At 44.4% G+C, this 14,723-nt stretch overlaps 1 protein-coding gene across 1 annotated transcript; it reads right to left on the bottom strand.

Moving 5' to 3' along the window:
* Nucleotides 1-316: 316 nt before the first annotated feature.
* Nucleotides 317-14,465, bottom strand: AQP3 (aquaporin 3 (Gill blood group)). The gene is made up of 6 exons (XM_085043656.1): nucleotides 14,267-14,465; nucleotides 5,312-5,438; nucleotides 5,005-5,142; nucleotides 3,552-3,670; nucleotides 2,592-2,809; nucleotides 317-1,914 (listed from the first exon to the last, which is right to left on the bottom strand). Exons 1-6 carry the CDS (start codon nucleotides 14,372-14,374, stop codon nucleotides 1,746-1,748), a joined length of 879 nt encoding a protein of 292 aa, XP_084899782.1. The 5' UTR covers nucleotides 14,375-14,465; the 3' UTR covers nucleotides 317-1,745.
* Nucleotides 14,466-14,723: the final 258 nt, after the last annotated feature.

Here is a 14,723-nt window from a genome sequence, read left to right as displayed (position 1 = left end):
ACAAATACTTACCCAGTAGTTCTTTTGCCTTAAGACTGAGGTGCCTGACAGCAGGACACTCTCACCCCTAGCTCATACCTTGGTCATTTACACTAAGCACAGCTGCCCCATCTCCTACCTCCTGTCCCAAAATCCCACCCCAGAAGGGAAAAGACTAAAACACAAATGGAGCATGTAGATGTACTGCCTGAAAGGGTTAACTCCCCTTTGCTCAGGCTGAAGAGGAAAAGGGCTTGAGGAAGCTATTGCTATCGATGACTTCCTTTTCACAGTGAAGTTTGTTGACAGCTGCTTAAAAATACAACCAACACTAGCATTTTACAGTGTGGGTATTGACATTTTATTTTTTTAAAAAGGCAAAAAAAAAAGAATACATCATTTTAGTCACTGGAAATGTGTACAAAGTTATGCATTTCAATGAATTCATGCATTAAAGAAACAGACTTTGAATGAGTTTCTCTAATGCGTGGGACTTACAAATTCTTTCACAACCAATAACGCTTTTTTTCAAATACTATGTATTACTATGGCATTGGGAGAGCCAGAGATCCCCTGAGATGCCAGTACTGCTAGTACAGGAGGTGCCTGACCTCAGTCCCTCAGCCATGAGTACCAGGAATATCCCAGTAATTCTGCAAGGTAGAAAAGGAAGTGCTCCAAAAAACACAATGCCGTAATCCAAGACCACTCCAGGAAAATCCAACAATATCTCAAAGCTGACAGAGAATCAGCAGTTCCCACACATCTCTAAGTTAACTCATCCCAAATTTGGTATTTAGTAACAGCTTTAATGAGTATATTTATATATAAATCTACTTTAAAAAAAAAAGAAACCCAACAACACTATTGCAAAATTTACATGAACACACACAACTTTAGCAACATTGTGTTTCCAGTGGATCTTGGCTATTAGCTGCTTGCAGTTTATATACAAAGCTGATTAATTAGAAAGGCTGCTTCAGGAGCCAAGCTTTCTGTTTAGGTTAGGCCCTGGCTAGAAAAAGGATTTCCGATGTGTTATCTTCTATCAGCTGGCAATATTAAAATTTTTGATTACACCACCAGGGTACACTTGTTTGTAAACATTTTGTTTTAATATTGAATGAAAATCCAATGCATTCTCTCTATACTGACATTATGGATCAGCTGACTGATACAATATTTTGGGAATTCATAGAAGACATAAAAGTTTGGCCCATAAAAATCCTTTAGACAAGTTAATTTGTGGTGTCAAGTCACTGACTTTAAAGCAACATCAAGCAGAATTTGATCCATGGTAGAATCAGAGACAAATTTTCTCCAGGATGTAGGAGTTTCCAATCCATGCCAGCAAAACAATTTAAGTTTTGCATGATCCCCATTCTACAGATTGGAACACAGGTTTGAAGGGAAGCAGATTGCCAATATCAGAGGCAATGTCAGCAACATAGCTCGAAAGAGCTTCAGATTCCTGAACACCTGATTTGTATTGGACAGCAATGCCCACTTCTCTCCTGACTCCTACAGTCCTCAATCCCCGTCTATTAGGAAAAGATTATATGATACTGCATTTGTAGGAAGGCTCACAGGGAAATGTCAAAAGCAAATGTGTCAGGGATATACAAAAAAAGAAAAAAAAGTTACTAGAATATCTCAAGACAGGTGAAAAACTCTTCCTGTTGTTCTTGAAGCTCTTCTTTTCTTCTCTTTTTTGCCAACTGCAGTCCTGAGTAATGAATACCTGCCAGATCTGGGTGGCAGCTTCCTCAGACTCTCTCCTTGTGCTTCACATTAGCCAGCTTGACTGTTTCCTGCTCAGAGGCAGGTGGAGAAGGCTCATCGTGACATCCAATCATCAGCTGATAGACCATCACTCCTGCAATTGCCCCGAGGAAAGGAGCAACAACTGGAACCCACCACCACTGCTTACCAGTCCTGGAAAATGAGAATAAAGTGCACAAGGTAAGAACTGCAGCCTCAGCATTAGGATATTTACATTTGGATCTGGAGTAATGCAAGATCTGGTACTCTGCAGCCATCACCACTCACTTGCACTAGACAAGTAAGTGGAGCAGCTGCACATCTACAGAGCTTCCAAGGCAGACATTGCCACACACATACGCTGGAAGTTCCAGTGACAAGCAATTCAGAACAGCTGCTTTCAGGACTTCCATGACTGTCTCTCCACCAAGAGAGAAGCTTTTGCAATGCCTATACTAGGCACCTTCAACCCTCTCCCGCTGCTGGCAGGAAAGCAGCCCCTGATAACATGGCTCTCTTAATTGTCTCAAAAAATCATGAACACTTTCCGTTTTCTGCCATTAAAAAGTCATGACATGCTCATGTTCAAGGCACAACTGAAATTCTCATAGATGTTCCTAGATTTCCTCTTTGATAGCAAAGTTATGTCATTTGTTCTCACTACTGGAAGCTGCCCAGCTTCTACAATTTCTTAAGAAGTTGAAGAAGAGCAAACAGTGCTTTTAGCAACATTTAGACAATCCAAAGATACCTCATGGTTGCCAAAACTCTTTATAATGCCAGAGCTACCATTCCTTTGGAGTCAGTTTATTTCCCCTTGATGCACAAGGTTTTCATCATAAGGCACTTACCAGAACACTTCAGTGCCCCAGCCAGCAATGGCTGTGAAGAGACGAGGCCCAAAGTCCCTGGCAGGGTTGACAGCATAGCCAGAGTTGAAACCCATGGAGGTTCCAATAACAAGGACAACAAAGCCAACTGTGAAAGCCTCCAGCCCGGTGGGGACAGGGTTGTTGTAGGGATCAACAATAGCCAAGACACAGACGATCAGGGAGGCAGTGCCAATGAACTGGAGAGGGATGGGGAAGGAAAACAAGGATTTAATCCAGATTAGTCTTCTAACCAAGTCATTTAACTCCTCTGCAATATAATTCTCTTAACAGGAAGAGCTGCACCAAGTCATCCCTTGACACTATCAGAACACAGCAGCCATGGGAATAAGAACATGGAGCATGCTCCTCTCTTGAGATTATATTAGCCTAAAATCTCAATCAAGTTCACACCTTTTTCCATACCCCCAGAAAAGCTATGGAGAGCTGTTCAGGCAGCCAGAAAATCTGGAAACATCTTCCTAAACCTCCTTCCCATGTGCTGTGGCTGTGTAGAAGCTGTCCCTTTTGTGGCTAATGGCAACTTTAGAAGACAGTCACATTCAACAGCAATCACTACCCCACACCTAACTGACCTCTGGATTGTGCCACAGCCACAGTAGTGGAGTAAGGAAAAGTGAGGAAGGCCCCTCAGTCCTTACACTATGGCTCTTCAGGGACTAAGAGCAAATGGAATTCTTTTCACTGGTGTCCTGATCAGTGCTGTACCTCTTGTTATCCCCTTATCACAAGCCTTCTTGGCTGTAAGGTCCTTTCTGGCCCTGCTGTTCCTATGGGTAAGTGAGATACCTGTGTCAACTCCAAGTCTTTCTGAATATCTTATCTTTAAATTGCAATTCATTTTCTAACTAAGGGTGAGGCCCAGAACCACCCAAAAGATTCATCTTCAAATGCACTTTCATCCTCTCATCACCCTCTTACCTGGTCAAAGAAGCCATTCACAACATTCAGGTGCTGAGATGGGTAGGTGGCAAAAATACCAGCAGTGGCATTCTGTCCTGTCACATAGAGCTGGTTATTGCCAAAAGCCCAGATAGCATCTAGAGATAGGGAAGGAGAAAAAAAAATATTTGTTGTAGAGCAGTCACTCATTTGGAAAACTTAGGGGATCATCCACCAGTCCATTTTACCAGTCAGGCTAAGAGGCAGATGACATTAGTTGCTGTTCCTAACAATCATTATTTGCCAGGCATCAGGAAAGAGTTAGAGGCAAAAAGTAAACACTAAGGTGACTCCAACTCTCTCCCAAAGGTAACCAAATGCCTGTGGTATCAGTCTTGGTGTGAAGACATAATATAGTGATACAGATAAGCAAATGGGATTTGGGCTGCTCTTTGACTTTTCTTAGTTTTAACTCCCAGGGTTGTCTTTAGAGCAGCCAGTGCCTTGCCTACCACTGTGTAGAATCTGGTTAACTAATTTAGGTGGGCTGTCTGGATTCCCTCCATGGTGAGTGGAGACAAAACCAGACACCTCTGAATGGAGCTTTTCCATGGGGTAGGTAGCTAAAATGGGATTAAATCCCTTCTGAAGAGGAGGCTTCAGCCCACCAACTGGAAAGGTAATTGGTGTTGAATTGTAGCCCTGATGTTTGCAGAGAGGAAGGTTGGTCTCTTTGCTGCTTCCTAAAGTGAAAAGCAGTTCCTTCTAGTGCTGGGGTGGCAGCTTCCTCCCTCCAGTTGGAAATTATAATGACCCAGATGTTCCACTTAGGTACAGGGACAGGAATAGACACTGGGAGGCAAAGTGTGAGTCCAAATGTCACAGCTGATATTAGAGGAAGAGCAAGGGCCAGCACAAAAATTCAGTTCTTGTCCACTGAACATTTCCCTATGATGATGAACAGCACACAGGATGAATAAAGGCATGAGGAACTGGATTTCTAGGGTGCTTTCCAAGGTATGGAATCACTCTGATAAAAGCAGCAAACTGTGCTAAAAGTCACATTGCCTGGAAGCTAACACAAGACAATGCTTAAGACATCCACAGTGAAAACTTCATTGGTTTTTTTTAAGCCAAGAATGAGAAAATGGTTCTGGAACAGTGAACAGGTATAAAATCTCCCCCACTGCTAGTGGTTAATTGACTTCTCTGGAAGACCAGTAGATACAAAAGGGGCCATCAGTGGTCCAGCATTTACTATTCAAGGGCAAAGACTTGCACTTTGACAATGCTGGTTAGCCTTCAGATTGCTTTGAGGAGGCTTGAACCCATCATCATGAGAATGGGAAAGCCATCCCAGAAACACAGTAAGGAGGTTTCTTGGATCTCTGCTCTACAAGTGCTCCTCTCTAATCTGGAAACCTCGCTCCTTGCAGTGAGTCACAAATGCAGTAGTCTCACCTCAAAAAACACACAAGGTTTCCACACTTACCATAGTACAGTCCAAAGACTATGCCAGCTCCAAGGAAAGCCCCCAGGGTTTGTGCAAGAGCATAAATTGGTAGCTTGATCCAGGGCTCTCGGGCCAAGAAGCACATGGCAAAAGTGACAGCCGGGTTCAGGTGTCCACCTGCAGAGGAGATGGTGGTTAGTGCACTTTTACAGGCAGAATTTGGATTCCAGAGTTTTGCCAAGGGGCACTAGCTTCCATACCAGTGCCACACAGGAAAAGCACAGCCATGTAGGCCCACATGATGATTGACAAAAAGGAAACCCAGCCCACGCTGAGCCACACGTACCTGATACCTGTCCTGCAATCAAAATGCCAAGAGTTACAGCAAAGCCGAAGGCCAGGTTGACAGTCAGGAAACCTCCATGAGTCCCTCTGCTGAGTATGATCTGCGCCACGGAGCCACAGCCAAAGAGCTAGGGAGGAGAAAAAGAGATTGAGATTACCCTCTCTGTTTCATATCAGGGCCGGTTGCTGACCAATGCCTGCAATTGCACCACTTACACCTTCATGCATCATCACAGTCCACTCATGACTCAAAGCCTTCAAAGCTTTAATTTTTGGTCAAAGTATCTAGGCTTTATCTCTAGGAATGGGAGGGAAGAAGAAAGGGCACGGACAAATCTATCTCCTAGTATGATGAACCAAAAATAAGGCCAAAATTAAAAGCATAATGGATCTACAGGAGTCTGGAATTCCTTGTCCAAACATCTAATTTTATGGTAGGTGAGAAGGATCATCCAGATAGCATCCTGATCTAAGATGTTCAGAGTACAACTATTCTGATGAGGGATCTGGGTACCTTTGCGTTAAAAGTAATTACTGTTTGACACAGCAGCACACAGAATGGTATGGAATAATTTTGTTAATGCCTGGAAATACAGTCATGACTGAGGAAGGCCATATTCAGCCTGACATTCATAGAGTTCTTTTTTCAGGCTCCATCCAGAACAGCTCACATTCAAAAGAGTCCATCAGCACAGCCAGAGTCCTGGCCTTCTGCCCAGGATCAGGGGAGCACCAAACCACGCACCTTGGCAGACAAAAGCTGTTTATTTTGGGTGATAAAAGTGTTTCCGTAGTAGCTAAGAGAGGTCTTGCTTAAAGAGGTTTACTCCAACTGGGTAATCCTTCTCATCCCAAAAGCTTCCATTCCTATGCTCACCCTTAACAACTCAAACCAGTTTCCCCTGGCAATTCAGCTCAGCAGTCATCCAGTTGCAGGCTTTCTATCTTGGCAAGTCTTTCCACTACCCACCATGTAATTTACAGACCTCTAAACATAATCATGTTTAGAGCGTGTATGTTTGCATCTCCCACTGACTCCAGCTGAATGGACTTGGTGTATTATCACTTGGAATTACCACATTGGCAGGTACTGAGAGGATACTTAAACTTGGACAGAGATTGCAGCTTGTTCATGAGATGCTCAAATCTAGGGATCAAGGGTTGACTTATTTCTTCTTACCACATACCCATAACTATGCCCCCACGAAGACTTTCTGCTTCTGTGAACTCCACCATCCCAGAATTACTCAACTGACACAGAGGCAGCACCTACTCCTACAGGATAAGCCACCAAATAGGCACCAAGGTAGCAGTGTTTGATGTCTTCACTTCTTCAGCCAACACTGGACATGCCCATTGAACAACACATGATCCAAATCAGGGGCAAAGCCAAAACACATGTAACTCATCCCCTCCTGTCCTCTTGACAACTGAAGAACTGCTAACAAAGCAAAAGCTGCACTCAGCTTGCTTGGAAAGGAGCAGCCAGGTAGGCTGCAGGCTGATTTGTGAGGTGGACACTGTACATAGGTGCCTCTTGTCAAGGAGCCAGGTGCCCACCACAAGGACCTTGTGTAGAAAAAACAAAGGAACTTGTTGAACTCGTTGGTGAGGGAGGGATGGCCAGCACTGCTCTCTACTGGGTGCAGTCAGAACAGCCCCTGCAGTGTCCTCACTGAGCTGGGAACCATGGCAGAGGAGATTCCAAGACAAAGGCAGAAAAGACTAATTGTTTATTGGCAGCAAACAGAACCAGCTATGCCCAAACCACCAAGGGAAGAATAGCTCCAACTGAGCAAATAAGTACAGACTAATGACCAGGGTGAATCTGGCTTCTTCCCTTACCCCAGACAAGCCCCAGCATGCTTTGGAGAGATTTTGAGAGAGTACACAGCCATGGTGTTTGCCTCTCTAAGGCCACACAGCACATCAGTCCGACCAGGGAGGGGACAAGCCCACAACCACCAAGTTTGGCAGAGTTGACCCCAGGTGATCCATAGTGATGAATTTGTGTTATTCACTCTGTAAGAACTGGCAGTTCTGCAGGTGGATGGTGGTTGGCTCATTATCCACATACCTTTTAAGGTTGCAGAAACCACAGAGTAAAGTTTTCCCACCTCCACCTCCCCGATCACCCACAAAGGTCTTCCCTTAATGTGGAGGAATGCCAGGTCTGCCATTTCTCAAGAGGTTATCTCAAGAGGTCATTCCCCATCCTCCTCTCCTCCATCCTACACCTGGCAGTAGCTCTCCAGCTTTTCCTCAGAAGGGAGTCTATGGGCCATGCAAAAACACCCCAGAGCCACTCCACAGGAGCATTACAACTGTTTATCAGATCAGCCCTGAGCACTATTTGGCTTAATTCAGCATAACAGTAGAAAACTTAACCCTCAGCAGATAAAAAGAGTGTAGGGATACTTAGGGACAGGTTTGAACTTTGATATGCATGTGTTCAATTCCATCCTGCACCAGTGGAGTCCACTAAACAGGAAAATATATTGTCATGCATGACATCCCTCCATGGCATTTGCTTTTAGGAACCAGTTCGTGTCATGCTCACCCAAGCTTTTGTGGCAAGTACCCTGACACTACCCAGTTTTGTCATGGTAGTAACTATTACAATTTTTAATCACACCACTTTCACTTCTGCTCTTTGCTAGTTTTCCTTCCAATTCTTTTTCCCAGGTTGGATGAGACAGGAGAACCTCAGCTTTAATTTTTTAGGTTTTGCTTGTCCACTGCTTGTAGAGCACTGTTCAGAAGTATCTAGCTTGGGTTGAAAGGCAAGGAAGGTCAAATAAAAACAATTCAACATTTTTCCCAGCCTTTTAAATCCATGCAATGTAAGAGTTCTTAGGCAATATTGCACCACCATGTTTAGGGACGGTGGTGCACACCTAAGGGGGAAACAACACCCCATGCTTTTGATTTTAATAATCCGCCTTCAACACCCTTTGGTTTTGTTTTTCATATACATTTGTTTGGTTTTGTATTGCTTTTTGTTTTGTTTGGCTTTGGTTTTGTGTGGGAGGGTTTATTTTGGTTTTGTTTTTTGTGTAAAAAACCACTTCTGGAAGAATATCCAGCCAACAGAAACCCAGGTTAGCATCTCACGTGGCAGTAGGTGCAGCAGTCAACTGTTATACACCCATGATTCACCAGCCAAGTTCAAAAGTGGTTTTAAAGTGCTAATAAAATGGTTGCAATAAAGCATCACTCTAATGTATTAAACCTACTCTCCAAGGAATTGAGGTCAATGCTCCCATTAACCAGGTTAATGGAAGCCTGCTCCCTAATTTCATTTTACTGACTCTAGCAAATCTAATGGCTTTCCCTGCCAACAGGGAGGCTTCTCACTGCTCATGGGGTGATTCAGCTCCTTGCACTTGAAAAAGAACTAAATCCTTGCTCTGCAGGAGCCAGTTCAAGAGTGGCAGGGCTGACAAACTCCAGAGGGGAGCAGAACCCTCCCTGTACAAAGGAGGCATCAGCCAGAAGCAGCAGCAAAAGCCAGGAATAGGTAGCACATTGCTGGGAATACTTCACACTCAGGAAACCTTGAGCTCCCTGTGTCCAGGGCATGTTTGGAGACTGAGCAGTTGACTTTATCACTCAAGATAAAAACACCCTGTCTCAATGTGTGAACATATGACAGCCCAGGAGCCAGTAAGGGCTGGTAGGAAAGAAGCATGGAGGGAAAAAAAAAAAAAAAAAAAAAAAAAACACAAACACCAAAAAACCAACTGCAATGGCTCATGAAGAAACAAGGCTTTTTAGGAAGAAACCAGGTCTTTTTAGGCAGACCTGGTGAAAAACAGCTTCATACATGAGCTCAGGAGGAAGGGGATGCTCAGAATTCCTCTGCACAAGAGCTAGGTTTCTTCCATTTCTTGTCTCTTCTTTTTCTTTGCCAGTGCTTTTTTACACCTTCATGTGCAACACAAAAGGCCTGAGTGCATTTGCTCTTGGACTTCAGACAGATGGATCTCTAAGTGTAGATGGGAAAGTTTTGCTGGCACAGAACAGGAGGAGTGCAACTACCTGAATTACAGCTTTTCTCTTTAGCCAGCAAGTAAACCAGGGATTAGGCAAGAAGCCTGCTGTAAATCTACCCTAATCACGCTGGTGCATGGGAAAGACTGGTCAGCCTTCGGTGTCCTCTGGTGAGTGGGGAAGATGCCAGAAGGGCAGTCAAACCATGAATCTGCTTTGAAGGAGGAGACCCTGAGATACTGATGGATGATTTTAAGCTTTGGACATGGAAAGAGTACAACTTTTCACAGGGAGAAGGCAATGAGGGAGGGCAGCATGCAGAGATCTTCCTGAACTCCACAGCTCATGTGGCAGGACAGCTTCCATCAGCTAAAAAGACAATGCAAGGAGCACTGTTCTTTTCCTCAAAGCATCTCAAACAATCAGGTCCTCATTTTCAATTTGCAAAGCAAGGAGAAACCTTAGACCCTACAGCCCAGTTTTTTGTCCAGCACAGCTGGAGACAGCCTGGACTGAAGCAGCAGCCCTGCAGGGAAGGGCAGCAGCAGATGGTCTGCTATGTTATAGCTCTTCACGCATCACACACTGAACCAGAGCCAAGGCAGGGCTGTGGGGCTGCAGAGATAAGAGAGTCTAAGGAAAACGGTGCCCCACATGCATCACATGCTGCAAACAACACTGCACAAAGCTGGAGGAATGAGCTGCTCTCAGCTCAAGAAACCTGAGCAACCTTCAGCAGAGGAGCTGGGCATTAGAGAGGAAATTCACTTTTTTAGCTTGTTCACACACACACGGAAGGAAAAACACATATTCTGATGTCTTTGCTATTGTTCAGATCAAGAGGTTTTAGCTGTTAGAAAGACCAGTACATTCAGTGAGGTCACAAGGTTGGGCACTCCCGGGGAAAAGATGCCTTCACACCAAGGGAAAGTCTTGGTGCCTGAAGTGTCCTGTTTGCAGGAAGGAGAAACCCCCTGCTCCTGCACAGAGACAGCAAGAAGGGACAGTTTTGCACAATTAGTGAAGAGCTTCAACCTCTTCTGGTGGAAGGGTTGAGGGAAAGCAGCAGCACTGCCACTTCCCATGTCCCTGCACCCAGCAGCACAGACTCTTTGCAAGGAAGAATCAGCAGCACTCAACATGCTTGCAGCAAGGATTCTATTCCCTTTTACAGCTTAGCAAAGTAGTAACAAAGAAAAGGAAAAAAAGAAAAATATATATATATAAAACAAAATTATATTTTCCAAATGTGACAAGCTGTGACAAGCAAACCACCCCAAATCAAACAGCAGCTGTTGGAACTACCATGCTGCCCCAAAAGATTGTGGGATGAGCAGTAGCCTTAAATTCTGTTCTGCCAACAGTTAAGTGAGGTTCCCTTTGCCATGGTCATCCCATTAAGTGAGGCTCCCCTTGCCTTGGTCACCCAAACCACTTTGCCTTTTTTGTTTCTGTGGTCTGCAGCACACTCATACCCCAAAAGCTACCACCTAGCCACAAAGTCAAGGCAGCACCAATTGAAAAACAATTAGCAACTGATTTGTTCTTGCTTTGTGCCTCTACAGCAGTGAATCACAGTGAGTACCACTTGGAAATCAGTCATAATAAACACATTACTTCTGCAAATGCAAAAGCCAAACAGAGCCAGCTTCGGTATTTACAGCCAGCAGAGGAAGGAAAACAGACTGGGCCTTAAGAGAGGCACAGAGACCCACCATGGAAATCTGGCTTTAGTGGGTTGCTACAGTAATAACACAAACAGCAAGCAATTGGGAAAGTGCCTTCAGCATTTGTAGTGCTTAATGAGTGCCAGCAAGCAGTCCTTCCATCACTGGTATAAAGTTCAAGCCTGAAGTGCCACTCAGAAAGTAAATTTTGAAGAGGGGAAATGCCAATTCAAGTATCAAAGGAAATGTATGTAGAATCAGCAGTACTATTTTTGCAACAATAGAGAATAGAGACACTACCCATAGACCAAATAAAAGTTGTGCAAGGTGCTGTACAGAGCAAAAGTGGCTTGCAAGTAGATAGCAACTCGCCTTGGCACTCTTCAGGGCTTGGCTGCCTTAGTTGGCTTATTTTTCTTATCTTAAAGAGGCACTATTCTACGAGTCCTTTACAGCCCAAACCATTCTATAACTTTACCTTCACAATGTCTTTAAAAAACTGAGAAAAAATAAAATCAAGCACTGGGCTCATTCTTACAGGCAGCAAGACTGTGCTGGGGTCTGCAGTAGCTTTTGTCTAGTAGAATTTGAGAGAGCTGCAGTCACTATGCAAGTGAAAGGGAGGAGGGAAGAAGCTGAAGCAGTGCCAATATCCACACTGGGACAAGTTTTACATTACAGAGTGAAATTTAAAGAAAGCTGCAAACTTTAAACAGTCTCCTTCCCTTGGGGCTCAGGAAGTTGATTTCAGTGTGAACAATATCAAACCTTACATCCATCCCTGATAGTATTCTGTTCAAACATATTTGTGTTTAGTCAACTCCATCTCCCATGAAGAAAATTTCATGTATTCCAGGTCTTTCCTCAGGCATTTTACTGTCTGAAGCCCACAGTAGATATTTACTGGGATACAGTGCCTTGAAACGCACAAACACAGAGCTCAACCTGCTGACAGGGTGGGCAGCAGGGACTTTTGCAATGTACAAATGACAACTTCTCTCCTGGGACTCTCCAATTCAAACAATTGCCCAAGCCAACTGAAAAGGGGAGGAATTCACCTTTTAGACTCTTTCTATTTCATGTAGGTGATATAATAAAAAGATGCAAAGGAATCAGAGTGGTAGTAAAGTAAAAACTGTTAGTTTCCCTTCATTAAGAAAAATGGGCTGAGACAGCATGAAGTTCGAAAGGGATTGACTGGCTTGGATATTGCAAGCTTGCTGTTCTGGAACACACTTCCCTCTTGTGCAGACTGTTTTGGACTTCTGACCATGTGAGAGCATTCAGTGAGTTTGGGACTTTCCCTTTTCTCCCACAAGCCCACCCCACCTTCTTCCGTGTGGACACAGAGTGCCTACAGCACTCCATCCACTGCAGAGTTGCTGTAGGAGATCCTAAGTGCATTTGCAAGTCTTACAAGGTGGAGTTGAGTGTGCCACTAAAACCAGCTCAGGAATTCCTGAACAGAGTAAGGGCTCTGCCTGTAAACTCAGATAAACATACACACTAAAACAGAGCAGGTTTTGTGCTCCTGAGGAGATTGCATGTGCTGCCCACTTCTGCCAATGCAGAGTCCACCATGGCTGATGGGTGCCCGTTACCACTCTCATTTTGGAGGCTGCTTATTATTTTGGACCAAACCCTTCCTCAAGCTCTGAGCAGACCCCAATTCCTCTCTTGCCTGGAGAGGCAAGGCTGTAAGGAAAAGTAGTCCCTGCTGTGATAGCTATTACCGTCAGAAGGGGTTTGGATCATGACCCCTTCTGAAGGCTCAGATCCTTATGGCTAACAGCTTGTCTTGCTTCTCAGCAATATTAACTTCTCTATCAGGAGGTATTAATCCACCTTACAAGACTTACCTTGTTTCACTCCTGAGACTAACTGCAGCTACCTCAGTGATTCATAGACAGCAATCTTCTAACTGTTAATCGTTTTCCTATCACCTTCTACCCACCTTAATTCCAAACAACCCTTCCTGGAAAAATCAACAGGACTTGTTTGCAAATCACCAAAGCTGGGTCGCTCTGACAATAAAGCCATTGCACTGCACAAAGCTGCTTTCTTTTAAGGGTGGTAGCATTTTACACAGTCTTAGCAGAGTCCCCTAAGCTGCCATACAAGAGTCAGAAACACTCACTTCATCAATTAAAAAAAAAAAAAAAAAAATCTCATTTTTAAAAGCATAAAATTGTGTCAGTCTTTTTGTGTTGTCCCCCAGGTGCACATGCAGCTTCATCAAGCCTTCCTCTGACTTCAACTCCTCCAACCAGTAGATTTCTCTCCAAACAGTTCAGCCATCAGTTACAAACAGGTATAAACCCACAGCCACTCCACTGAAACCTCCAGGATTGCTCTGGATCTACACCACCTTAGAGGAACTTGTACCTGCATGAACACCAACTCATTTCTGCCTCAATAGCTATGCACAAGACCTGTGGCTAACTGGACAGTCCTGTGTTTTGAGATGCAGATGCTGTAAGCCAGCTATGCCTCTCCTGGTTTTTCTACACCAGCATTTACTCCCCACAGCTCATACACCACTGTTCTAGCTGTTCACATCTGCCTTTAACTTGAAAGCAAGTTGCAGCTGCTCAAAACATTTGCAACCTAAGGCACTCAGACACACATTTATCTGGTTTTATCCCATATATCCCACCCCTTTGGAAACTGCGGACTAAAATATGCACAAGAGTTTTATCTCCGTTTACCACTTAAAACACACTGACTGACAGCAAGCACAAGGTCCCAGCTGGCTGTCAGCACAAGCTGCTGACAAAACCCTGGAGAATCAGCAGCTGACAGCAAAAGGTCACTCCTCCAACGGTTTAAATTCTGCCCACTTCTTCATTATGGCATGTATGGGGAAAGCAAAGTGAGGGAGAAAAAAAAAGCTTTCACTTCCTCGGGTGATAACATTTCCATTAATTCAGTGCCAAGAAAATATTCCAGGGCAGACAGAAAGGAAGTTTTGCATGATCTCTAGCAAAACACTTGCTGCTTACACAGAGAGGTTTTGCTTTCCGCACTTCACAGATACACAGAAGCTCCCAAACACCCAACAAGCTCTTCAGAGCCCACTCTTTCCCAAAAACCTTAAAGTCCACCCTTAAGCAATGGGCATGAATTTTTTTCCTGTGGACAGGGACTGTCCTCTAGACCCCTTGCAGCAGGTTGCCCCAGAGCTGGGCTCATTCCCAATGCAAACCCCAGCAGCAACACAGCCCCTTCACCAGGACAATTTCCCCCAAACCCAAGGGTTAGAGAGCAAGCATCCCCACACCACAGCCCCTACTTACCACCAGGATCAGTGTCCCCAGGCACTCAGCCAGCGCTTGCCGCACTAATTTGTTTCTGATCCTCAGGTGCTCCTCAATGGTAGCAAGAACGTCCTTTTGCCGCCCCATCACAGTAGAGGTGCTCCTCAAGTGGTGTCAGGGACAAAGCAGCAGCTTACAAAGCCTCAGCAAACTTTCTTCCCCAGCACAGCTGCCTTTGCTTATAAATAAGTTCATCGATGCCTGACACACCTCCTGGGTAACCACACCCCTTCCACCCGCTCTTCAAGCCCAACTTTTTTTTTCCTCCTTTTCAGCATGAGACAGCGTGGGTGGTTTTTTTCATTTTCTTTATTGTTTGCATAGGTGAGCAAAAGATTCAGGAGCTTCATAAGAAGAAGGAATTAAATGTGTCCTGCTGAAGCCACTGCTGTTTTCATCACCACCTAAAACACAGGACCATCTCTGCCCTTCTCCA

The sequence above is a fragment of the Lichenostomus cassidix genome, chromosome Z, assembly GCF_008360975.1.
Source record: "Lichenostomus cassidix isolate B80296 chromosome Z, HeHo_3.0, whole genome shotgun sequence".
Taxonomy (NCBI): domain Eukaryota; kingdom Metazoa; phylum Chordata; class Aves; order Passeriformes; family Meliphagidae; genus Lichenostomus; species Lichenostomus cassidix.
This window is presented reverse-complemented; position numbering and strand designations above follow the sequence as displayed.

Bases quoted from the DNA above. Each gene is read 5' to 3' on its own strand.
- AQP3 (XM_085043656.1), bottom strand. From the start codon at position 14,374: ATGGGGCGGCAAAAGGACGTTCTTGCTACCATTGAGGAGCACCTGAGG. The intron at 5,143-5,311 runs GTACGTGTGGCT...TCTCCTCTGCAG, and splicing joins GATTGCAGGACAGGTATCAG to GTGGACACCTGAACCCGGCT. The intron at 3,671-5,004 runs GTAAGTGTGGAA...CCCTATCTCTAG, and splicing joins AGTCTTTGGACTGTACTATG to ATGCTATCTGGGCTTTTGGC.